The 27405-nt window shown below is 39.7% G+C and overlaps 1 protein-coding gene across 4 annotated transcripts in view; it reads right to left on the bottom strand.

Annotated features, from left to right (window-relative positions):
* The window catches only part of cblb (Cbl proto-oncogene B, E3 ubiquitin protein ligase), an 83944-nt gene extending 65277 nt beyond the window's left edge, over positions 1-18667 (bottom strand). For 2 of the 4 annotated variants that reach the window (XM_026941728.3, XM_053241371.1), the window contains exons 1-3: positions 18355-18667; positions 17562-17739; positions 16279-16529 (exon numbers count right to left, since the gene is read on the bottom strand). In XM_026941728.3, the coding sequence (XP_026797529.1) occupies positions 16279-16529; positions 17562-17729 (419 nt within the window). In that variant the 5' untranslated portion in view covers positions 17730-17739; positions 18355-18667. The other 2 variants (XM_026941729.3, XM_034312476.2) reach the window with 2 other exon arrangements.
* Positions 18668-27405: the final 8738 nt, after the last annotated feature.

Below are 27405 nucleotides of genomic sequence, written 5' to 3'. Positions count from 1 at the left end.
CTGCTAGGAGTCACTAATCTCTTCATTCCACGAGCCTCTCTCACTCTTTCATTCCCATCATGTATCTCACTCTATTCATACAATTTTACTCACTGTGCATGAATAAAAGACCCCTCACTCACTTCCTTAACAGATGTCTTGGGTTACTGACACTCTCCGCGTGTGAACTTGATCACTGTCAGAAGAGTCGCAGCTCGTGGGAAATCAGCTGACATAGAGGCCTATGGGGCTTTTCATTGAACACCATGTTATCGGCTTAATCTTGATGTCTGATTAAGAAGACTGGCCTAAACAAACATGGCCTCTATACATCAACTCTCCATACATCAACTTATAGTCATAAACACAACTACTTGTAATGTTGGGCCTTAATATATACAATATAGCTAAGTTAATACTGGTTGTGCTCTAATCAGAAGTACTGGCCTGAAAAGATAGTGTTTCTGGGCTTTATTCGTGTCCAAAATAAACATTCAGAGGTACTGTGATGTCAACTGTTTTGAATAAATTTAGGAAAGAGTCTCCTGTATGCAGTTTGAGGGTGAACCTATAATCCTGTTCATCAGATGATAACCAGTTTGATAACCAGGGCTGCCAGGTCTCAGCAAAATTCTCTAAAACTCTCAAAAAGACCAGAAACTAGCCCAAAAAGTTCAGGCATTGGAAAAGGGAATCCCATTTTTCTTCTTTTTCTCAGTCTTTGCATTAAACGAGATCACGGTGGTGTGTACGCATTTCTGATTTGCAGTATTGGCGATGTGCATCCATAATCCACCTTTCCCTATCCCAATCTTTGCAATATACTGTATCTTACAACAGAATTAGTTCTCTATATCATAGATAAACTATCTGCATTTACAAAGTACCTTTGTTTGCCATAGCATGTTTTTTTGAAAAAAAAAAAAAAAAAAAAAAAAAAAACCACAGAGAACCATTTCTAAACTAGCCCAAAAAGCTGCCACCCCCAGACTTTCCCAGTTAGGTTTATGATTAGATGTCTTTAAAACAGTTACTAAACACATAATTAAAATGACTTAAAATAATTTAAAATAATTAAAATATCTGCATCTAATGAAATATTAATTCATTCAACACCTAGGGGAAATGCAGAGTAGCATTTTAAGGAGGTAGGATGAGACCAGAGGAAATCCACAAGGACACAAGGAGAACATGTGAAACTGCACACAGTCAGTAACCTGAGCTCAGGATCGAACAGGGGATCCTGGAGCTGTGAGGCAGAATGTTACTCTGCTGCCTCGGAAATATTCATTTTGTCCAATATTAGACTTTACATGCATTGTCCCTAGACACTTTATTCGGTGATGGAATTCTGCTCAGGGTTGGTGGAGACTGATTGTGTCTTTTCTGTGGATCAGAGGTGAGCTCTCTGGGAAATCCTCCATTTATAGTGTCCTATTTTCTGTAATATTTTCTGTTATATCTGTGCAATACGAAACATCACTTTTCCCGTTGAACATCATCTTCTCCTGCCCCCAACGTCAGCGATGTCTGACCAGTGACACATGCCTTCCTGTGTGCGTGCTGGGAAAAATCCAGGATAAGGGTTTTAAGGGTGTTATAAGTTCCCAAAGCCAACAGTGACTAAGGTCATCACCCTGAGAAGATCTATTCCAACCTAACCTGATCTATTTCAATATTAGTTTTCTTACTGCAAATAAGAAAAAAAAAGGCTGAGTCTGTGGTTTGTGGCCTCAGACAGAGCTCAGACACACACACCTCTGCCAGGAAGTCGAGGAAGCAGAGTGACATCACGGTCGTGTGAAGGACACTGCGACATGGTTACTTCCTGTACAAGTGTCGGTGTCCACAGCGATAAAATCTGCATGCGCTCAGAATGGAGTGTGAGTAAGATTTCTCTGGGAGGAAACTACTTTCTGCATGCCATGCAGAATAATTGTGTGTGTGCGTGTGTGTGTGTAAGCACATTTTTATATCTTGGTGGAGACCATATGTCCCCACAAGGATAGGAATATCTGACAGTTTTGATCATGCGGGGACATTTGGCTGCTATAATAGTGAACTGCATCATTATTTCCAGATTCACGATGTTAATATGGGTCACACTACAAAGACGTGACTGTTTTACAACAAATAAGCTAACATGGCCATGATCAACAGAAATATAACACACAAAAACAAGCACAGCATACCAAACTGAACAGTCACAATCACATGACAGGATGTGTCAATACACTCTACTTAATGTCAACATAAAAAAAAAAGAACGTGCACGTGTATTAGAGATCATATAGGCCCAATGCAAACATATAGTGAGAGCCTGCCGTTCATTTACTGTGAGCAGTAAACAAGGGGACGGATAACTTTGTTAGGGCTGCATCCTGTTTCCTGGCACAGTGCTGTTAAAGCAGGCTGATTGTGCACTGATCGCTTTAGGAAGCAGAAATAAAAGGAGTCAGTTACAGCGGCAGCAGCTGCGCTCTTTTCTCATGATTGTGTATGAACACCGCCACAATGAGATGCATGACGCCTCACACATGGATGTTATGGTAAAGAAACTGTGCTGGAATATACTGTTATAGGGCACTTCAGACTCTAAAATGTTCTCTAGCTCTCTTATCTAGATCAGAAAGGTTGGGCTATATATATATATATATATATATTGATACTGTAATAAACAACATAAAATATGCCTCTTTGGCCAGCACTGCTAGTTACCAGTAGGTCCATGGACATTAAAATCATTTCTCCTTGTTAAACAATGTATTATGTAAAGAATACTACAAGGTTAGACAACACGAAGCAGAGTTACTGTTACCACACATCATATAGTTATCACAAAGTTGATTATTTCCCAATAACAACATACCACTGTTGTGCTTTATTCCTCTCAGCAAGTTGCCAATCATTACTTTTATTCGTTTATTTTTTTATAACAACCATGACACATCATACACTTATTGTTACGTATAATGTTGTGGAACGTCCACGAAAGAAGTTACAATAACAGCTACAAGTAGTCGTTCCCTCATCAGCCTTTCTGTTTTCTCTCTCAAAAAAATGCAGTTTATCAGGTTGCCCTCTGCAAAGCCCTCAGATATTTTATCAGATCTTTTAATCAGATTTTTTAGTCCCTGTCTAAGTTGTTACTAGAGAAATGAAAATGTATTAATATTTTTAATATATTAATAGTGCATTAATATAAACTTTGCATTGGGGGGGTTATATTCTGCCAAATACTGTCTCAAATATTCAATATTCTGAGTATAAACTTGTGACTTTAGTTGGGCAATTTAATAAGAGAAAACCAGCAGGTCTTTGCTCTCATTATTCTTTGAGGATTAAGATCTGTCTGCTAATATTCACAACACAGAACCTCCTACAATCTGAAATAGTCTATAGATTAGGAGTGATGCGGAAGTTTAAAAAAAAAAAAAAAAAAAGAAGAAGAAGAAAAGAAAAGAAAAGAAAAGAAAAAAGGAAAAATGTCAAACAATGTTATCAGCTTACATTCTAATTATCATGAGTTTTAATTCACACATTTTTCACCACTATATCACTTATGTTACCTGCATGGTACCTACCTACCTTTCACCACTATATTACTTGCATGTTAATAGTAGCTTTACTGATGGCTAGATCGGGATGCGGGATGTTTGCTCTTCAGGTTCTCCCTCATGCAAGTGCTGTTGTGCCAAGCTAATTCATGTTTGCATACATGACACCGAATGTCACCGTTTTACCATCCATCATGATTTGATCCATGTTTTCAGCTGGATGTAGAACTTATTTATGGTGAAATATGGTGAAAACCTGAGTGCGGCGAATAAAAAAGATTTTACTTGCAACATATTGCTTTAAAAAGCACACAGGGTCTGGCATTCAGGCAATGGAAGAAGGTTTATGGTGTTAGTCTACATGTTAAAATTTCAAACTATATTACCATTTTCAAATTAATCTAATTTTAGTCTGTCAGAATTATTGAATATTCATTGCAGCCCTACACTACACCCTTAGTATTTATGACATGCTGCTGTTATCAGTGTTGCTGTTATCAGTGTTGCCAATTTGGTGATTTTTTTAGACCCAGGGTTAGGGTTAGGGTTAGAGTTAGCGAATTTAATTTTTAAAAAAGAGACAAATCTAGTGACATTTTGAGCAGACATTAGTGACTGTCCTGAACTCGATACAGCTCTCCAGCTCACTTCACAGCTGCTGATATACAAGTTGAGAGAGTAATGCCTGATGTTATATTCTATACAAAAATCTTCCTTCCCAAGTTACCCATATTTGTAATTTGATATGCTAATGATCATGATGAATAAATTAATCAGTCTATGACATCATCTAGCAACTTCTACCGACTTTTTGAGCATGAAAACATTTTTTTAAACGTCTTTTTGAGTTGGCAGCACTGGCATGTTGTCACCAAATCTGAACATCGTAACTACAGTCTTATAAAATATAATCTCCCAATATGCAAAAGATTATTTTTATATGATCCTGCCCTCCAGCCAGACAGTGACTGGAGCAAACATGTCTAGTAACGGTTACTTGACAAAACTTGCTGATGGCTAAGCAAAGAGTCTTTCACTCTTCGGACTCGTCCTGCTGTGATTAGACAGAGAGATAGACAGGAAAAGTGAGAGAATGTGAGAGGAGCTGATCTCTCCTCCTGCCTCTCTTCCTCCATTCTCTCTGTTCCGGTAATGAAGCTGTTTATGGCGTGCCGCTCCCAGATCAATATGTGCTCCAGAAGAGCGGAGCTGCTTAAGGATCTACTCCAGGATCTCTCTCTCTCCATCAGAAGAAGGGAGGGGCAAGTCAGATCACTTCCGCACTGTAGCTTAAGTAAATGCATCTGTGGCATATAGCAGTGCAATCAAGCTAATTAGGGACAAAGTTATCAGGGGCCTCACACAGGATTATGATGAATCTAAAGATAAACGCATACAGGCACTTTTTCTTTTGTCAGTAGTCGGAAGGTTGAAACAGGAAATGGGTCTGTTTTGGGTCTGAGGTCAGTTAAATAGTTACATTCAGAGAGCTTTGCATGTGGGCGTGAGCGTGTTATGTTTTTATATCTTACTGCTCCCACATGCACAGAAAACTGAAAGAGCCAAATGATTTCCATTTGGTTACTAAGGTTAAGTTTAGGATTAGATTTAAGCGTATAGCCAATGGAAGGTCCTCATAAAGATAGCACAACATGTGTGTGATGTGTGAGTGTAGTTTAGCAGTATGGAAGCTAAACATCATGCCTGTAGTGGTTGACGTATCTTTCACTTTGAGTGACAAGCAACAGTAGGACTAATGTGACTGTTAGTCATGTGTTAAGTGGGACTTCACTCTACTCAGAGGGTGTGGAGAATTCAGTGTCACTTCCAGGTGTGGGCTAAAATCATCTCAGATTTGGTTACACCAGGATCCCAAAGGGCCCTGGTTTCCACAGTGTTTGCATCATCACCTAGTCATCACCAGACAGTCCCACGGCACACAATAAGATAAGTCCAGACCAACTGTGCACTCTGCATGCTAACTCTACGGTGCAATGGAGAAGCATGGTGAGAATGATGCGTGAGGATAAGGTGTGAATTTGTGATTCTGTCCAGACTTCTGCGTGCTTAACGGCTCTGTCTCCAAGCTGTTTTTTTTATCCAGAGCCTGTCTTTAGGTCTTGAATGTTGATCATGAGGCTGAGCTGAGTACGTGTGTGTTTGTGCATGTGGCGGAGCCTACACGCTTGGGACTGACGTGTGTGTGCTTCATGTGGTTACTGAGGGGGCCATATGAGCCTGAAGGCAGAAAAGTAGGCGCGCGCAGGCAGACACACACACACACACACACATCAATGAATCAACCATGTCAGCCAGACTCCCAATGGACCAAGGCCACAAAGGCGCATCACTTACGGACAAAACATCTCCAGACGATCTTCACGCCCCCCGCTTCTTAAAAAACACTCCCACTCTGACATGCACATCTGCCAGCAGGAACTGGGCCAACCTACAGCACAAGCACTGACATGAAATGGTGGACTCATTAAAGAAAAAAGAAAACATAACACAAAGGCTCTGTTATTTTCTCCCCCTTCCCTTTTTTTCTGTCTCTAAATATAATTTTATACTTCGAGCTCCAGCTGTCAAGATTATTATTGATTTTTGCCCTCGGCAACCCAAATCGGTCTTGATGCCTCACCTGCTCCGCTGGAGTAAAGTTGACGCTAGCGAGACATACGGAGACGCGCCGAGACATCCAGGTGGAGCTCCAATATCAGACACACTGCTGCATATTCACACTGATAAGAGCTGCAAGTGGAAACTTAAACATTAGAGACACAACTGACCCTGAAACTACATAAAGAGAAAGGAAACGAGGAAGCCAGATGTTGTGATGTTTAACACAGAGACAAATAAAAGCCACTCTGTGATTAGGAAAGTGCTGCACTGTGTATTCATATAAGTCTGCACCATTTGTGAAACTGCATGCGTACAGGGTTTGATGCCACAGCTTTTCCACATGACATCAGCTGAAGAGAAACCTCCCCCGCCCCAGCTGTTTGGAGGAAAGGCAGGACCTAATGGCTGAGTTTACTCATGGGGATATTTGTCGGAAAAGCAGAGTAGCAAGTATATCTTTGTATATGTGTTTTAAAGTGGACGGACGCATGTGTTTGTTCGTCTGTGTGCGTTTATGTGCGTGTTTCAGGTGATTGGTGGCCCTAAGAGGACTGTGCAATGCTGCAGCAGATTTAAGGACCTGATGTGTGCGCTTGTGTTTGTATGTGTTTGTGCCAGTACGAGCATGTGTGTGTGTGTGTGTGTGTGGGGTGATAATAAGAGGGTATAAGTAGAAAGGAAACACATGAACAGGATGTAACTCGGTTTTCCCCCTCCCTGCGTTTACTCGCGCTGTTCCCAAAACACTTAACCTCCGGCTGAGAGCAAGGAGCAACTTTCTCTACTATTCTGAAGAGACTCAGGCCTACAGCGGCTTTCACCTGCTGATCTCTGACCTGCAAACTCGAATCTAAGCCTGATCTGAGATCTAAAGTGATACTGACATTCATACAGCAAGAACACATCCAGTCATATCTAATATCTGATCATCATCACTCACAGGTTTTTTGTTCAGTAGCAGATGTTACATGGCTTGAACCCCCGAAATGGGAATGTGAGGGTGAAATAAGCATGTTACTCCATAATATGTGAAGCAGACGTCCAAGTCTCTTCGAACTCAAAGAGCAGATGAATGCGATTTTAGGAAAGTGCTATCTGACTAAGGGTGTTTTCTCACCTATGAGTCTGTTTGCCAAGTCCAAATTAGACAAATTTGGTTCTTTTAGGTTGGTTTGATATTTTGTTTAGTTCCATACTGCACATAATTTGCAGTAATAGAGCCACATAGGTCACATCTACAGAAAAAATGCTGCGAGCAAAAACACACATCATGTTTGCTTCACTTCCTGTGGGTTGGATCTGATTCTGAATCGAATCGCTTTTTCCACCGCAATCGAATCACTCTAGAGTTGATACCACATTGCTCAGACGGTCTCGGATTGTTTTGGTCCACACCGGGGTGTGATTGCTGGGTTTTCACCCGCACAAAGAAATCACACCACAGAGGAACACACCAGGGCTCAATTCAAACCCCCCAAAAATAAGTCATTTAAATAATTGTGAGACCTCGCACTGTCCGTCACATCGTGTCACTACACAGAGTGTGATTTCAGTTTTCCTGTTTGCTCGTGGCCCTCCGTTTCATGTCATGAATTTGACCCCAAACCTGTTGTGTGCCTGTAGTAGTGTGAAGAGCTCTAGAAAAACGTACAGCAGGTTCTTCTTAATTATCAAGACCTTTTATAAAGAGGAAACCTTCTATTGTATGCTTCTAAAGAAAACCTTCAAGATGTTTTGGCAGATGAACAAACCAAAAGAAGCCTTTAGTGTGCTAGATGGTAACTTTGACTTATGACTAAAGTAGACAGCTGCCTTTATTTTCAATTTATGTCCTACAGATGCCCACATTTTTCTAGAACCACTCTGGACTAATAGCAAGACGCAAGAAGTAGAAACCAAGCCAGTCTTCCCACCCAGCGAGAACGCAGCCAATTCTGCTCTCTTAGACGCCAAGCAGCACAACACGATTTTCATGAACCTTCTATCTTAAGGAGTCAAAATGTGATTTTTTTTAAACACTTTACAAACAGGAAGAGCAGTAACATGCAGAAAGAGTAGATAGCAAAAAAAAATTCATCATGTGCGCCAGCTGATCGTAAGCACGCTAAAGGTAATCATAGAATTACTTAAACAGGACACAGTGTTGAATAAACACAGCAATAACCTCACTGAGAGAAAAAAAAGGCAAATCTGGCTCTCAGCATGCAAGAACATGTAAGCAGCATGTATATGAGGAGGTGAAGGAAAGTGAAAAAAGAGAAGGTCTTATTTTAGGACGGTTTGTTTCAGTCAGAAAGACATTTCAGCACAAAGGGCCCCCTTTTTTTGAGGGCAGATTGTACAGATAATGGACAGTGAAAACAACTCGTCTCTGAGACACCACTTATGACACACTGATAATGCCGTCCTGACATGTTTACCCCAGCGGCTTTATGTCAATTCACAGCTCCAGACCCTGGTGTCACATCAGTCTCATGATGTCCTGAGTGGTAATCACAGACAGTGTTTAAACAGATTTTCCGACCATTCGCTGGACTTGAAGAAGCGCTTTGAATGGTGAAACAGCTTTCATGTCTGAAACACAACTCCAGTTGCTAAAATACTATGTTCAACATGATCTGGATGACTGAAAACCTTCAGAGACAAAGAAAGAGAAAAATAGGACAGGGCAGAGCCCCCTTATAGACTGGAACATCTGGTCACCGGGCCCCTGCTCCAGTGTCGTTTGAACTTCACTGAGCTGGGGTGTGTGTGTGTGTGTGTGTGTGCGCGCTTTTTAGATGCAGCTGTAAGGGGGCTGGGGTAGAGTGTAGGGGGGTGTGGAGATGGGCAAATAGGAGTGAGAGGGCCCATTTGGGACGCAGGCCCTTAGATGAGGGAGGACATTCTTTCCTTTCATCCCTTCTGGGGTCATTAACTTTGAAGGTCTTGGGACTTTAGTCTGTAAATAACTAAAAATGAGCAACAATCAGAGCAGTTTCGCTCCCTATAAAAAATCTAGGGAGGGTCAGGACATTTTTTCAGATAGAATACAAGTATAAATACATGTCTTTGGTACTCGTTACTGATAATGATACCTAAATGAGTAACCTACTTAGTATTAAGCAATCAGGGGCATCATGGAACATTTTATTCAGCGCTGTTTATGTTTCCCCTGGACTAAATAGTGGCCATGAAATGCACACACATATGCTTCTAGGCTCGTTCTTTATAACCTTAGTTATTTGTTTTTAAACAAAGTGCATCTGCTAGCTAAATTAGCTACCTCAGTTCAAGAAGTGTTGCAGGGCTTTGCTGCACTTTGGAAGGGTGCTTCTGAATAGCTGTAAGGACATTTTAGTTTACATTGCATCACAATCCCTAGTATTCAATAACCAATCGTCAAGAACAACATACAGGTACAGATATATTAACCATCACACCATATGCACTTTGAACTTCCCTTCCAGGAAGGCTTTCCACTAGATTCTGAAGTGTGGCTGTGGGGGATTTGTGCTCATTCAGCCACAATAGCATTAGTAAGGTCTGGCACTGATGACCTGGGTTGCAGTTGGCGTTCCAGTTCATCTCAACGGTGTTCAGTGGGGTTGAGGTCAGGGATCTGTGCAGGCCACCTGAGTCCTTCCACTCCAACCTTAGCAACCCATGTCTTTATGGAGCTAGCTTTGTGCACAGGGGCATTCTCATGCTGGAACATGTTTGGGCCCTTAGTTCCAGTGAAGGGAAATTGTAATGCTACAGCATACAAAGACATTCTATACAATGGTGTGCTTCCAAGGTGTGAAAACAGTTTGGGGAAGATCCATATATGGGTGATGATCAGGTGTCCACAAACCTTTAGCCAAATAGTATAAGGTTAAATATGTCCAGATCGCTGTCATTTCATGTTGTTTGTTCATTAGTGTGACACTACTCTAAGCTTATGTCACATAGTATCATGTGGGCAAGGATTTTGCTTACAAAGCAGTTTTACCAGTATTAGTAAATGAGCACGATATTAACAAGGCCTTTTATAAAGAAGTAAACTAACTAACATGAAAAATTCATAATAAAATAACATTCACTATACAACCCAATATTGTTTTACTCATGGTACAACTTCAGTTTTTCAAAAAGAATGACTTCAAATAACATTTTGGCAAGTGTTACATGCAAGCAGTTTAGATCAGTGTGTACTCCTTATTCATCAGGACGGAGGCCTTTGACATTTGGTTATAGTGCTGTTGTCCCTTTTGGCTTTTTGTCTCACGAGGTCGGGGGGGGGGGGAGCTCATCTCTCCAAGTGCCTTATTTGTAGAGTTTCACATCCACCGCTTTCTTTTTCCAGTCCTATCTGCACTTTCGTTTCATCTTAAGCATTGAGTCAGACAGAGAAGCACTTAGGTGCAAAAAAAGTAGTTAAAAAGACTTCAACGGCTGTTCAGCGACAGTGCAGAGGGAAAACAGTATACAAAAAGGCAGGGTCCCCCCTAGATTTCTGATCCTATCATAATGTTAGCTTGTTTAGCTAAGCCAGAAAAGTTTCACATTTCTTTATCTGTTCACCTGGGAAAGTTCTTAAATTCTTAAATATAACACATTCTTAATTCCTTTATATTTCCAAACACATCTTTGCACAGTGAGGTGGCTTGTAATAATGTTCAGCAGAACAAAACACAATGTACTACCTTATATAATATCTGAGGTAAAAACATCTGGTGTGTTTGCATGTATAATAGCAAAAAAACACAATTTAAATAATGCAATCCCAATTCCTAGGAGGCAAATGACATAAGCTGTTGGGTGTGCACTAATTGCTCCTTAGCAAAATAATTCAGTTAATTAAGAATCATTTTAGGAATGTTTGTGCAAAGATCTGCCTGCCCTAAATACATTAACTTCTAACTGCCCAGGTTTAAGCCCAGCTTTAGCATTATTGTCAAAAGACAAGTGCAATCTCATTATTTTAGCATATCAGCACAGTACTATTTATTAAAAAATAATAATAATAAAAAAAAAGCATAAACATAAAAAAAATTATAATTAAAAAAAAAAAAAACACGTTTCTAAAATATGACTGTACTAGCATTTAGGAGTCAATTTTTTTTATTTATTATTACTAATAATTTGTTATGAATCTTCTGATCATTAACTGAAATTATGTTTTTTTAATGGTTTTGGTAAATAGTTATAATAACAGAAATCAGCAATTACCAATGTCAGTCAAACAAACAATTTAACAAAATAGAAAATAAGAGTGAGATTGCTGCAAGTGCCTCACTATTGTATTGAATTTGTTTTTGTTTGATTTTTTTTCTGTGTAATTTGATTAAATGACAACTCTAATTAATAGGACACCCTGTGTAAAATATAAATCAGTAACTTTTTCAGATTTAATTTGATTTATTTGGTCAATTATTTTTGTTTCCAGTTTACTGCCTGGAAGTAATGCTTATATTCAGCTTTATATATGTATGTGTCTGTATAACTATTTACATATATATGTATGTGTCTGTATAACTATTTACATATACATACATACACACACACTGTATATATATATATATATATATATATATATATATATATATATATATATATATACATATACACACACACACACACACACACACACACACACACATATATATATATATATACATACATATATATATATATATATATATATATATATATATATATATATATATATATATACATATACACACACACATATATAATGCTAAATATGAGCATTACTTCCAGGCAGTAACCTGGAAACAAAAATAATTGACCAAATAAATCAAATTAAATCTGAAAAAGTTACTGATTTATATTTTTACACAGGGTGTCCTATTAATTAGAGTTATATTGAAATATTTCAAAAACGAATGTGTGACATGTCAAAATGTAAAATGTATATAAAGACTATTATGCGAGCTCAGTCTGACGCACTTCATTTGGAAACAATAAATCATCCAGAAACACTTCTACAGAGAGACTGTGCTTTTATATGTTTTACATATACGACATGTATAAAAGCCACCAGTTTTCACAGTAATAACTGCACCTGTAGTAAAATAAAACTCAGTGCAATCCTCTGTCTAATGTGCTCGAGCTGCTGTACGCTGAGAGGTGGTGGGTGATGATGATGATGAAGCTCCAGGTTTTGCAATGTGTCGACCCTTTGCTGTTTACTCACAGCAGATGGCAGAGGGCTGAAAGGCGGGCAGCTCTAAACAACCGCCGCTGTGTTTATCTGTGCTGACAGGGCTGAAGCCTGCCTCAAGCTCACTTAACACACGCCTACTCGCACAGACAAGCCGATGAAATGCTGTGATCAGCGGTAAACTGAAGGCTTTATGTTAATTATTTCAAGACTGTTATGATAAAGGTGACTGCAAAAGTATCTGACATGTTCGCAAAAATATTTCAACTGTCATGTTCTTTTCAATCTCAACATACAGTCCTCGTTTAAAGGAACACTTGTGGTCAGGAACAAACTATACGACTGACACGGAAATACGAGGGTGGTGTCGAAAAAAAAAACGCGTGAAAACCTTCCGAGTCTTTTCACAAAGCCTTCAAGAAATGCACCGAGCCTCAGCAAGCACACATCTAATCAGTCTTAAGTGAAGGAAGTGGAATTTACAGCAAAGTGGACAGAAACGGATGGCAGCCAGCAGTGTACATTAGCCATCTCGGTGGCTGAATAATCCCATCCTCCCTCTCCACTTGCCTTGCTGACAGAGGCCAGAGAGAGGACCTGGACACGTCTGTCCTTCCATTATCTGCCCTCAGTGTACATCTGTGCTCCATTTCAGAGCTAATCTAGGCCTGTTGCGAGCCGACAAAAATCGCAAACGCAAGACGGAGCCCCTTCTCTGCTATCTCTAGCTTTCATAAAAGTCAAACATCACTCATTCGGCTGCGTAAGCTCAAGTGTTAGAATGAACTTTTGTATCTGTGTGAATATTCAGCTTCTCTCAGCCGAGCTCACCTCAAAGCCACAGCAACCTTTATGCATTTCTTAGCACTTTCTGACAGCGAGCTAACAGGAGCAAGAAAACAAGCTTGTTTTCCTCAGTCTGTCCATAACAAGCTAACAACTTGCTTTTACTTGCATGTTTACACATCAGAATCAGACTTCTGAATATAGACGGAATATAGACATAATAAGCACTGACTGGCTGTCTAAACTTGATATCCGTGTGCGCCGATGCAGAGCTACATTAAAAGTAAAAATCAGATTCAATTAACTGAATTAAGCTGAAGTGGGCAGCAGTAAACTCAATTAGTGCATTTCCTGTCGAGTCTTGTAGCCAGGGTGTTATCCCTGATTTCAGCAGGGACATGTCTTTCCTGTGCAGTCCCCAGATTAGTACGAGAATGACAAACAAAAGTCACTGAAAAAAAAAAAAAAGACTACGAACTGAGATTTGCGAGTAATGCTGAAAGCTACACGTTTATCCAATAAGACCTGCAGTCTTCGTCTGTTTCGAGTGTGAGTGCTGTTAGATCAGTGCTTTGTTTTTTCAGGACTAATTGGTGCTGATGCATGTAGACCATCTCAGTCAGAGAGGTATGTAGAAAGTCAGCCAATAATGGTTAATGCTGCACAACACATACCGTCAGCTTAGTAAGGTTGATCACATCAAATGCTGAGGGGGAAAAAAAGGGGGGGAAAAAAAAAAAAAAAAAAAACCTCTATTAACCGTCAGACACCATCAGCATTTTACACTTTAGATATTTATCGCAGATGGCAAATTTGCTGACACGAGCAACAAAATTTTACAATCAACCCAAGACGAATGTGTTCGCTTTAAAGTATAAAAACATAATCCTTGCTCTTGGTCCAACTAATTTCAATCTAAAGCTAATTGCCTCGCCTGGGCACAGAACCTAGGCTACTCTTTAAACTTAATTAGCATTAGGTAAGATTAATGAAATACCCTCCAGAGCAGGAAGATATTCAGCGAGTGCAAATGAGATTATATTTTACATATTAAAATAATGTCAGTTTACTAATATACCTGGGACACTAGGACAATTTCAGTACATATGCAGTAACTTGAATAGAACTATAAATAGAAATTATAGTGCATATAAAAGCTGAGGCTTGCTATGTGTGCCCAGATTGCAATTATTTCCTCGCAAGAACTATGAATGTTTCCTGCTGTCTGTTGCCGATTGCCTATTTCTCCAAATAAAGTGAGTGTGAGGCTGCATGGCAGGAATGATATTTACAGCACACACACACACACACACACACACACACACACACACACATGGATGGAATCAGGAGGTGTAGCGTAATTACAAAAGCACATGTGAGGGCCTCTGCAGCATGCTGATATGTTCCAGCATTGCATCTTTGCTCTTACTAAGAAGTTTCATTTATACAGCGCGGCTCCGACGTCAAAGTATGCTACACAAAACATTATACATAATACAGATGGGCACAAGCGGATACAAAGAGCTGACAGCTAACAACATGGGAGGAAAAAAAAAAAAAGAACATTCGTGGAGGCTGGAGGTGGCAGTTCCGGGTCATCTTTTCACTCATCAGACACAGACACAGTAAAAAACATGTCTGTCCTCTGTCCTCTCTTCTTCTTTTGTCTCCAGTGGGAGGCGTTCTCTTTGTGCAGTGAGGCCTGGAGGGCAGCGGAGTGTATCTACTGCTGGGGGGGGGTTTCACACACAAACACAAGGCAGAAGTGACAGACCATCAGCGTAAACCTCTGCTGTGAACACGCAGAGTGTCACAGACACTGAGTACAGCAGTTTGTCGCGACAGTCTGCCAGCCTGAGACCTCAGGCTAGCAAATGCTTCTCTTCCTCAACCCCAACACGCACACACACCACCAGACTCTCACCCACTGGCCCATTTTTTTTCTTATCTCCATTACTTTAAACACACAGGCAGCTCCGCACCGACAAGCCTGTTTTCTCCATCACAGCTCCCCCAAACACACGCACACCCTGAGACAGAGGACTGTGAAGTCAGGGTGAGGGAATGGAGATATCAGCTCACCCAAATTAAACACCAAGAGCTCTTCCACAACCCTCATCGAGCATCCACACGGAGGAAACACTGGGAAAATGCCAAAGTTTCCTGGCAACATCTGAGGACTTTCTATGGTTTTTCAAACAGGGCCAAAATGAAGAATAACTCTAAATATGATACTGTTCTTTAAACCAGATATTGGAAATTACATTTGGCGATCAAGAAACCAGATTTTCCTTTTCGGTTACAGAAACAGTTTGTCATTTTGGGTGAACTGCAAAAGCAGTGAGGACACTGACAAGCTTTCTTCTTCCCTCCAACTGCTTTGTGAGTTGCTTTCTGAGAAAAATGGCTGAGCGACTTTGTTCTGCCTAGTTAAAGAGCTCCTAACGAAAACAGAACCCTACAATAAATGAATCTGTTAAAAAAAAAAAAAAAAGTGAATTAGTGTGTGAATTAGCTTTTCTATGGCATTTTTAAAATGGTAATAGTTATAGGTCTGTAAAAACTTCAGCAATACAAACTGCACCTTAAAGGCATATGTCAAAGAAGGAGAGAACGACGGCACAAGACTTCCTACAAAGAAGACATTCATATGTATATCAAGGAGTATGCAAAGCATGCGCAGTGAGAGAATTGCCCTTTGACCCTATACATTTATATACGAAAAGCAGAAGCCTGACTCTGTCATATTCATGACCGTTCTTTTAATGTGGATTTGCTTCGTCTGTCAGACCTGGATTTCTATGGTAATTAACAGTTCTTCACGCTAGCATTAAACACCAGAGCACAGTTAATGCACGGAATAAGAATAAGTCACATGATCTGACCTCCTTTCAACCTCCTTCCTCCCGGAGGCACCATCAAAAAGGAACAAGATCATCCAGGGATTAGACATGAAAACCATGTTAACACCCAAGTACCTGTCAGCATCAAAACACTCGACAGACAGAGGAAGTGCAAAATGTACAGGACTGTATGAAAAAACTGCAAACACACACACACACACACACCACATTCTCACAACACTGCTTACTAGATTCCTCTTTGTATTCAAGCCTGCAAAAACATATCTGAGGGATAAAACTTTGCTTTAATTACATCCGCGCTATAGTGAAGCCGAGAGCCTACCTGTCCTGGGTTTGCTCCTCGTACATCCTCTCCTTGCCCTCTTTTAAGAGACGGATTGCCCTTTTCGATTTCTTCATCAGGCTGTCGATGTAGACTTTAAAGTAGTCGTTCTCGCTGAGCTGTGCGAGTTTCTGGTTCTCCTCGTACTTGCACAGGATCATCCTCAGGTGCTGGTACGTGTCCGGCAGGATGTCGAGGATGTAAGGAGGGCTGTTTTTCAGCTGGAGCCTGGGATTCTGACACAGCCTCACCTAGAAGAAAAGCACAATCTGAATCTGTGCATTTCAGTCACATCTACACTATTGTGTGTCACAGTGACATAAAAGCTAGGTTAAAATGTATAGGGATGCTGCATACTGCAAACTTTCAGCATACACACATTCCACCAGGGTTAGCAATAGTTCGCACAATAGGAAATCACACACAAGCTTGGAACTGGAACCATGAACAGAGTCTACCTTTAAAAATAATTTAAGGTACATAATTCGACCTTAAGGACCTAAGTAAAAGTACCAATTTTGCCCCTTGCCAGGTGAAATTTAACTCAGAAAAGATGTACTTTTGATTACTACAAACCGAACAACAAGGAAAAGTACAGCAGTACCTTTATTTCTGAGAGGGTATGTGTATAACTGCTATGAATAGATGAATGTTAAGCTCCAATGTTTATCACACGGTTCTTGCCAGATTTCTACTCTCTATTCAGGACTGAGGCTATTTTAATATGAATTTACTGTACTATGAAAAGGAAAAATAAATAAACGTGATATGCACGAGAGGCTGTGAATTAGGGAATGTCTTCAATCTGTTGTTATATCCACAGTGTCTTCACTGTAGATTACTGAAACAACTGGTCCATCAATAGTTTTCCAAAACATGCTTTAATTTGCCTTTAAACTTTTCCAGGCTTTCTAGACTTGCGCAAGAATCCTACTTCTAGAAGGCATTTGTTTATTGATAGACTGTTAAACTACATCCACAAAGCTCTTATGAGGCTTGTGTTGCCAGATTGGACTGTTTTACGCTCTGTTAGCTTATGGAAAAATTGCCTTAGGCTGGATTTTTTTTTTTTTTTTTGAGGGGGGAAGCGGGGGTTCGGGGGCAAGAGAAAAAAATGACGTTTGTGGATTGGTTTCTAATATTTTTGCGGCTTTAAACCGCTACTGGAATGGAAACACGATCCAAGCTGGCGACTGTGTAAACTACTTTGGGTTTAGTTAGGGCAGGATAAAGCGATTGCGTCATCGCGAGTGGAGCCGGAAGCACAAGCCACACGCTTTTACCACTTTGTCCATGAGTTTCCATGTTTTTTCCACAGCTCGCCGGTCGGCCGCGGCCTGTTTCGGGGGTCCCACCGCGTCCTGAATGGCGTCGATTATTCCCAAAATGCGCCCTTTCCTGGGGTTCGGGGCGCGCGCGCCCACACTCCGACCACCGAGTGCGGTTGCCATTTCCTCCTCACTGTGAAAGAGGGAAAAGCTTTGAGCGCGAGCAAAATGACCAGCAGCTTCATCATAATAGAAAGCGCGAGCTCACACTGGCTACGTCCGAAACCACACACTACTAAATAACATGGCTAACAAAAAGCACAAAAAGCTATTAAACATATAAACATAGGCTACTATTTTGACACACTGTTTAGTGTTTGAGGACTGTAGTGGTTTAGGACGTAGCCACTCTGACTTCAGAGGAACAAAAAAACAAAACAAAAAACAGCTAGCTTCACAAACATTCGCCAAACTTTGTACCTGAACTTCTTTTAACAGTTGGTATAGTTTACGAACTCTACAATATAACGTGTTAATGTACACATATAAAGACTGACTGAATACAAAGAACTTTAATTCCTTATTTTTCCTTTCAGCTTTCTTTCAGTCATGACATTTTACCTGAGAACACTGTTTCCTTACACTGTTAAACTTCCAGCGTTGTTTGTGTTTCAGTATTTACACCAAACCACAACGCAACGTTCAACAACATCTGTGCTACTCGGTCGCTACACGACTAGCAGGGCGCGTTCACTGGTTCTGCCTGATACATTGTGTTTTCTGGTTCTTCCATAAACTCCAGACTTACTGCGGCAAAAGCAGAGGAAGAGCCGAGAGAGGGAATGTCAGCGCAGACTTCCCGAGTTGAAGCGCAGAGATTCCCAGCGACTAAATAAAAAGGCGACAAAAACAACACAAACACATCTATCCCACTGTTGTGTCAGTAACCCACATTATTCCGTAAATCTTTCCCAAACGGAAATGAAAAAACAGGCTAGTTTAAATCTTGTTTTCCTCGACGTGGTGGCTGGATAACGCAGCTCGCTTCCAAATCAGTACGCTTTAAAAGCCGTGTACGGGCTGCGTCCCGCTCCGCTCCCTCCCAGCACCAAGGCGGGGCGGGGCTACGGCGGGAGCTCGCCTTGGTGGGTGTGGTTATGTAAATAAAGGCTCCTTTCCAGCCAATCGCAGGCGAGTGATAAAATATATACTTAATATTCATACAATGACTCATAAAATGTACAATCAATTATATAAAACAATTATAAGATTTTTCCACAAAAAAAAAATCTACTTATTCATACATAACCACTCACAAACAACTAATTTGTGGATGTGTATGTATGAACATGTAGATTTATTTTTTTTTTTTTGGAAAAATCTTATTTGTGGGTGGTTATGTATGAATATGTAGGTTTTGTTTTTTTGGTTTTTTTTGGAAAAATTTTATTTGCAGGTGGTTATGTATGAATATGTAGATTTTTTTGGAAAATTTTTATTTCCAGGTGGTTATGTATGAATATGTAGTTTTTTTGGAAAAATCTTATTTGTAGGTGGTTATGTATGAATATGGAGATTTTTTTTGAAAAATTTTATTTGCAGGTGGTTATGTATGAATATGTAGATTTTTTTTTTTTTTTTGGAAAAATCTTATAACTGTTTTATGGTGGAAACAAATGATGTTGGGTGTCTTCATGCGACATGGGAGATTAATGATCTGTGATGAGTCAGATTTACCCTACAGTCACATTAACAAGTGACAAGTCGTAAGTTTGTCTCTTGTGGGCATGTACCAACCATGCCTGGTGTCACTTATGGGCATTTTTTTTTTTAGTTAAAATATTAGTACCCTAAATGCTTCTAAACCTAACTAGTTAAGCAAAATTAAAATAATGCAATAATCAGTGCAAAAAAGTGGTTGACTTATGTGTTATATGCTAGCTTCATTTTCACATTAGCCAAGCAAGTTAACTGTACAACTACATACATGCACCAAAGGCACCAACAATCTCTGGTACTTCCTTCTAATCTTCATTTACCTTTGTAATGTCACTATATACATTTAATGAGAGCTCACATATTTATTAATAGAACTGGACAAATCTCGATTGAAATGACGTTTGATGCCCTGTTGCTTTGTCGCTCACCTCTATAGCAGCTCTGTGTCACAGACATACATAGAATATGAATGGTCACCTGTCGCTTTGACACTTTCTAGCATGAAAGTAGGGTTACAGGAGAAAGATTAAGCTAATCATTGTTCTTCAACACTGTTTATTGCGTTATCGACCAAGTATGCTGCTCTCCATTACTTAACCGGGTTTGCCAGCTGATGCTACTTTGTAAACTAGCCTAACTGAATCTGAGAAAAAAGCTTCAAAACTCTGTGAAATGTTAACACCCTTAGCAATGTGCCCCCCTTTTTTTAAAGTAAACACACACACCGCCAATGCTTCACATGCAATCCAGAGCACTCATTTTGAATTTGTCCCTGCACAATTCTATTGCTGCACTATTCCTGCACATCAACACAGTGGTTTATAAAATAGAGAAGCCCATCTATTGTATAACACAGAGAGAATGAGCATGTGACTAAAAATCATTTTCTACAAGACTATGAAAACTCATGGTCAAATGCATCATGGTGAGAGAATGGTGAGATTCTCTTCTTATCTTATTAAGGAGGAGATAACAATATCAGCCCAATAGGCTAAAAAATCCTTGGAATAAAAATCCTTGGCTAAAAAAAGATCCTCGGAATGTACTTTGTAAAATGAACTATCTAGAGCAAGTGCACGCAAACTTTTTTAACTTTAAACTTTTTTTAACTTAACTGTTAAATACATTTCAGAGATCTGCTTAATGCAGGTTTATTTCATAAACAACTATCAACTATCAGTCATTATTTAAATGTGTACAATACAATTTTGGCTATTTACTGGAGCCATGGAGCCTTTTACAGCGTTACATTTACTAAAATGTAAATTTCAGTAAGGATTTCAGTGAAAGTATGCACTAATTTGCAGATAATAAAACATACCTTTGAGGTTATTCTCATACGTGTGTCAGTGTGTGGAAGAAGGGCCAATACAGCATCAGTCTTATTGCTGTGCAACACTTTTGGACAAGAGCGCACTGATTCATCCAAATGAGAGCCATGCTGAACACAGTCATGGCTTGTTTCGAAATCCTGTTAGCAGATCATTTGGTTCATTCCCAGCCTCTCTGACTTTGCAGTGAACAATTTGGAATATTTGGAACCAGGGGACATGTTACTCATCGATTCATGAGCGATTTTAGCTTGAATCCTTAGTCAGCAGAGTGAGCCTTGCCTACATGTAACAGTCATGATGCTGGCAGTGAACTGAAGCCACACAGGACTTGACTGGTGGGTCATCTGATACAGCGACGCTCTTATTAAACTAGCCCGCTCTCAGGCTCACCGCCCTCACACTCAACACTGCCAAGAGGTCCATGTGCTCTGGGGCCTCGTGTGCATGGCTTTCATCAGAGAAAGAATGGAGGGACAGAGAGAGGTCATTAGGGAGATCTTAGGGTCATTAGGGTTCTTGTTGAATACACAAGGGCCACATACAGAGTTGCATTGCTGCAAAGCTTAACAGAAGTGCAAATATGATTAAGGAAGGAACTCCATAAGGAAAAAAGAATGGGTCTGAAATGGCCGAGAGGTCAGAGAGAATTGCTGAGATAGTTAGGAACTGCTGATTTGCCATTTAAAAGCCCAGATAATCAGCAGAATAGGTTTGTGTCTTCTCCACTGGCATGTGACACTCCTTCCCCTTTTCTGCCTTGCAAAGGTCAAACATATTGTAATGGCTCAGAAAGAGAGAGACAGGGATAGAATCACACAGATAAAGGGCATAAAGATCTCTTGGTGTGGTTTTCCATTCTGCAGGACTTCTATGGTAAACTGCTATGTTATGGTAAATGAGTGAGGGATAAGAGTTGCGGTAAATGTGTTGATATCGTCAAACCACAAAGTTTTACAGCTCTTATACAAGCAGGCATTAATGTTGCATTTTCTAGCTGAACTATTTAGAAACATCCGAGGTTATTCGAAATCTACTTGTTGAAATGTAACAATTTACAAACCGCCTTTCCTGTCTCTGCGTCACGTAGTGGAGAACCGAGGCCTGGGCTGTGCGCTGAAATGTGATGATCAGTATCGCTGACATTTGTATGAGTCATGCGTAGCTGCAGTGACTAAGCCAGTGTTTAACAGGAGCGAATGATGCTTTTAAAGCATTTGACAGGAAGTTTGAGGCTATTTGCCTGTTTGGGAACCACTCTGAGTATTCACTGAGTATGCAAACAATGCCGATAGAGCCTTTTTAGAGTAAATGAAGTCCTGCTGAAGGGGCCGAAGCTTTGCACAGTTTAGAAAGCATCATTCCATAACCGCTACAACATGTTTTGCCAAACTGAATTCCTGTTGTTGCAAAAAAAAGCTCAATGTTTGTGATGATTCAAGATCTACCCAGACGCACGTGTTTTCTGGTAATACACGGAAACTTTCAGGCAACGTGTCAGCACTTTTCCTATAAACCTTGCCCTACAGAAGATTTCTTTCTGCTACTAAGCTATATACAGAAGCTGTCAGCGGGTCCACGCTAAAATTCCTATTTGTAGTAACTGAATAGTTTTTATTTACTGAATAATGTGGGCAGCAGGTAGTATTGTCACCTCACAGCTCCAGGATCTCTGGCTCAATCTTGAGCTGGAGTTTCTGTGCATGTTCTCCCCATTTCAGTGTGGGTTTCTGTCTGATTCTCTGGTTTTCTCCCACTGTCCAAAAACATGTTGGTAGGTGGATTGGCCATGCTAAAATTGCCCATAGGTGTGAATGAATGTTTGAATATGTGTGTATGATGCCTTGCAATGGACTGGCATCCCATCCAGTCTATATTCCTGCCTCATGCTCGGGACAGGCTCTGGATACACCGTGACCCTGACTAGGATAAAGCGGTGAACAAGAAGATGAGTGAGAGTGTGAGTTAGAAAAATGACCCCTAAAAGCAAATAGTGATTAACATGTCTAGCATTAACATGTGATCAAACCTACCAGAGAGAAAAAGTGATTAGTTTGAACCTGTCACCCAGTGCTTAATTTGAAAAATATGAGGTACCACAACACAGGGGGTTGATCCAGCAGGAGAACAGGAAGAGAAAAGGTCCCAGAATGTATAGACACATCAGTGCTTGAAGTGCTTCACTTAATACAGGAGTATTGAATGAGATCATAGACCCAAGGCTAATAGCAGAGGTATAATGACCATGATCCTATAAGTGATTGCAACCATAACAGTGATGCAGAAAGAGGACCGGAGTCCTCATCACAATATGTGCTCAACCTCATAACAAACACTTTACATCATGTACAGTACTGTGCAAAAGTCTTAGACACATGCAAAGAAATGCTGTAGAGTAAGATGCCTTCAGAAATAATTAAATTAAATGTTTCTACATTAAACAGTCAGTATTTGGTGTGATGATCCTTTGCTGCATATATTGTACTCAGGTACAATATACTGACTTTGTTTCATTTATTACTGTTTACTGTTTTTAGAGTTTTTTTTTAATGTAGAAACATTTAATTTAATTATTTCTGAAGGCATGTTACTCTACAGCATTTCTTTGCACTCAGGTACAATTTGTGCAGTTTTATAAGGAAGTTAACTGGTAAGTTTTACTGAGTATCTTACAGAACCAGCCACAGTTCTTCTGAAAACGTTGACTTTCACACTTGCTTCTAATTTTTCAGCAAAACCCAGCAGCCTTCGTTATGTTTTTTTGTCTGAAAAGTGTTTCTCATGTATTATGCTGCTTTCTTTACTAACATACAAACATTTTTCTGTAACATTTAATCTTCTTTTGTGCTGGAAAACTAATAATTTGAAATCTAAAATGGTTTTCATACTGACTCAATAATGTAAAAGTCATAAAATAAAAATCTATAACAAAGTTTTTACTAAAAAAAACAGGGTGCCTAAGACTTTTGCACAGTACTGTACATCATACCCTTTAAACAACATATAATAACATGAATACTAATATCAATGACAAGATTGTCTTAGCCTGCGTAATTACCCAAATTACTTCACAAGACAGTCATGTACCTTACAGTCTCCCCATGTTGTGATTTGCTCTGCTTATCTGTAGCAGTTCGGTGTCCTTTAGAAATGCACACAGGGTTGAATTTTGTGAGTGATGGGCCAACAAGTTTCAGAAACAGAAACAACACCTACCTTGCTTTATTTAACATCTCGTTCTGCTCCATTACTAAGGCTTACTAATTTAAGACAGCAAAGTCAGCTTTAAGATATCAAAGTCAGCTGCCTTTTTTCTCCATATCCATGATGTATGAGCACATGATGATGTGACTGATAACACGAGTGCACTATAATTACTACTTACCAATTGGTCATGGAAATGAGACAATCGTATTTTTGGAAGCGAGGTGACATAAATAATGATCACTCATTAAAATGAGAGAATTTAAGCAGCTTTGGTCAAGGTTTCTATTAAAAACACAATGATTTTGCAAATTACTTATTACAGTTACAAGTTAGTTTATTTAAAATAAAATTTGTAAGCGTATATTGGCAAGCAATATTTTATAACAGGGTATATTAAATATAAGAAACAACAACTATAACAATAATATTATTGTTATATAATAATACTAATACTAATACTAATACTACTACTACTAATAATAATAATAATAATAAATAAAGGTTTAAAAAACATTTCTCACATAACATGACGGGGCAGATAGGGATCAGGGGAGTTGGGGTGTGAACCACAAGCTCTGGGGAAATGTACATAAACAAGTTTCTCAAAATGTCAGAACTTAAAAAAATGGCTTCACAAAAATCTAGCTGATTTATACTTCTTTCTTTTGCATTTAAAGGTAAACAAAAACTTAAATGCTTATTCCATCTGATTTTAAATGAATAATATTTATCGAATTTGTTATGAACTGTAAATAGCTTCACATGGCGGTTATAACAAAAAACTATTTAGACACCATGAAAATTTTTTTAAAAAGCCCCATTAACCTGACACACGCTCACCCCCTGTCCTCCGATAAAGGGGTAAAATAGATGAAGTCATTTGCATATTGGAACATGATACACAGTAATATGTTATGACTCAATAAAACTCATCACGTATTCAGTAGTAAGATTTTCCAATGAGACCTTCAGCTGTGTCGCTAAAATAAAAAAAAGATCTGTGTTGCAGCTCATTTTCACTCTCAAAGGGACATATTAATAAAAAAAATGAGTTGAGTTGTAGGAATACGATGTGTGTGGTAATATAATTGGATGTGCTTGGTAAATAATTGTTTGGCAGAAGTAACCCCAGAAAGAATAGCAGTGGGTTGAGTAGTGGATAATACTACCTCTCTCAGTGTCCTTTCAGCATTCTATCAAACATCTGGAAGGTTTCCAATACCTTCATCCATGCCTAAGTGCTATGAGTGATGTGCTTCTCTCTCTCCTCTATATCTACCCAGCTTCCTAGACCTCTTAACATACCTTTCTATTTCAACTTCTTAAGAGTAGAAATTCTTCTTTCTTCATGACTTGCACACAGTGTGATAAATCAGGGGTGTGATTTAGGTTGGATCTACCTTTTTCTCTTTTCTTCTTGGAGTGTTTCGACTTCATTGTGGTTCCGAAGGCTCCCACGCTATGGCAGGCATGTATGTGCGGGTTCTGCCGAATAAACAAAGGCCCAGCAAACAAACACAAATATCCGGCCATACAGCCTACAGGCCCAGAGAGGGGATTCTGACCACTACCCTGCTGTATTCACCATGACAATAGAGTTTCCTGAGGCCACAATCAGCAGTCATGGTACAACTTGCTTCCCCTTAAAGCAATCTATGTGCATGTGCTGTAAAGCATGAACAGTAATGGATATGTCCTTTTAATGTTAGATAAAGGCATGAGGTTTTTTCAGATGCTTGCACTCACACTCTTACTCTTTCTTATACTGCCCTCGCTCACTCTTACTCCCTCCATTACGTATCCAGAGCGACGGCCATGGCAACAGGGCTATATAAAGAGTTCGGAAAAGTGTGTGGCACTCTGATAAAGCTTAAGGGTTGTCAGAGAGGAAGCTGCTGAAGATGAGAAACAATCCGGCAAAACAGAAAAGCCACACCACATTTAATCTGAGCTGCAGCTGGTTTTGAGGCAAGTACACACACACACACGCACACACAGATTACATACTCTCTTTCTCCCCTTCTTTCTGCATCATCAGGCGTTACTGTATAAGTTACTGAAAATGAGTATAGTGAATCAGTGGTCTATCACCAGCACAAGTCCTGAGCTTGTGAAAGTGTTCATATAAAGATCATAGCTCACATAAAACTTATATGAATCACCCAGAGGGGGACGGAGACATGACATAAAAAAAGACTGTTAAAGACCCTGTGAAAAATGAATAACAGAAACAGTGCCAATACTTGGTAGTGCAATGGTTAGCCTTGCCACCTCACATCTCCAGGATACCTGATTCGATCCTGAGCTTGTCTTACTGTCTGTGTTTTACTCGTATATGGGTTTCTTCCAGCAAACACATACCAGTAGGTGGATTATCTATGCTAAGTTGCCCCTAGGTTGCCCCTAGGTATGAATCTGTGTATGCGTGGTACCCTGCGATGGACTGGTGTTCAATCCAGGCTGTATTCCCGCCTCAATCCCGATGTTCCTGGAATAGGTTCCAGATCCTCCGCAACCATAACCAGTATAAAGCACTAACTGTAGTCAAGGCTAATACTAGTCAGGACTTTAACTATGCTTTAACCTCCAGTTCCTCCTCTCCTTAGGGCCAGAGGAAATGGTAGTGATACTGGGAGGACGTGCAGACTGCAGACCCTTGCATCATTGGTTTCGTATTTAATCCTTTCTGAATCAGAAGCCAGAGGAATGTGAGCTCTCAGGAAAAAGCGTCTTGTGAAGAGGAGGAGGGGTGGGGGGGACGCCATGTGTCTTTGTCGGCCTTAAAAGGAAGCAGTGCTTTATTCCAGCATTCCCAACCATGGCCTCTGGCTTTGTTGTGAAACTTTACACTTGCTTGGCACCACCCTCCAAATCAGGGCCTAAATCTGGCAGATATCTGGAACTCTAATGTGATGGTATTAATTGATGTTCTTGAATGGTCATACAAACCCCACTGGGATTTTAAAGTTTTAGAAGTGTGAATTTGGTTGATGAGTTTTGCAGTACAGTGTTGCTGGAGTCAGTACATTTTACTGTTTCTATAATTAATCATTGGATAAATATCAAGTACATAAGCTGTAGATCAGCTACCTGATGCATCAAAACAAAGTAGATGACCAGACAGTGTAAATCTGACAGGTACAGTACTGTGCCAAAGTCTTAGGCACCCTATTTTTTTTAGTAAAAACTTTGTTATAGATTTTATTTTATGACTTCTACATTATTGATTCAGTACAAAAACACTTTAGAATTCCAAACATTAGTTTTCCAGCACAAAATTAAATATTACAGAAAATGTTTATATGTCAGTAAAGAAAGCAGCATATTACATAAGAGGCCACTTTTCAGACAAAAAAACATAATGAAGGCTGCTGGGTTTTGCTGCAAAAATAAGAAGCAAGTGTGACAGTCAAAGTCTCCGGATGAACTGTGGCTGGTTCTGCAAGATGCTCAGTAACACTTACAGCTCATTTCTTTATAAAACTGCACACACTGTACCTGAGACTACTATTTATTTTTTAAAGTGAAAGATCGTCACACCAAATACTGACTTTGTTTCATTTATTACTGTTTACTGCTCTTTATAGTATTTTTTAAATGTA

Source organism: Pangasianodon hypophthalmus, chromosome 17 (genome assembly GCF_027358585.1).
Source record: "Pangasianodon hypophthalmus isolate fPanHyp1 chromosome 17, fPanHyp1.pri, whole genome shotgun sequence".
Classification (NCBI taxonomy): Eukaryota; Metazoa; Chordata; class Actinopteri; order Siluriformes; family Pangasiidae; genus Pangasianodon; species Pangasianodon hypophthalmus.
Note: the sequence above shows the minus strand (reverse complement) of the source record. Positions and strands in the feature narration are given on the sequence as shown.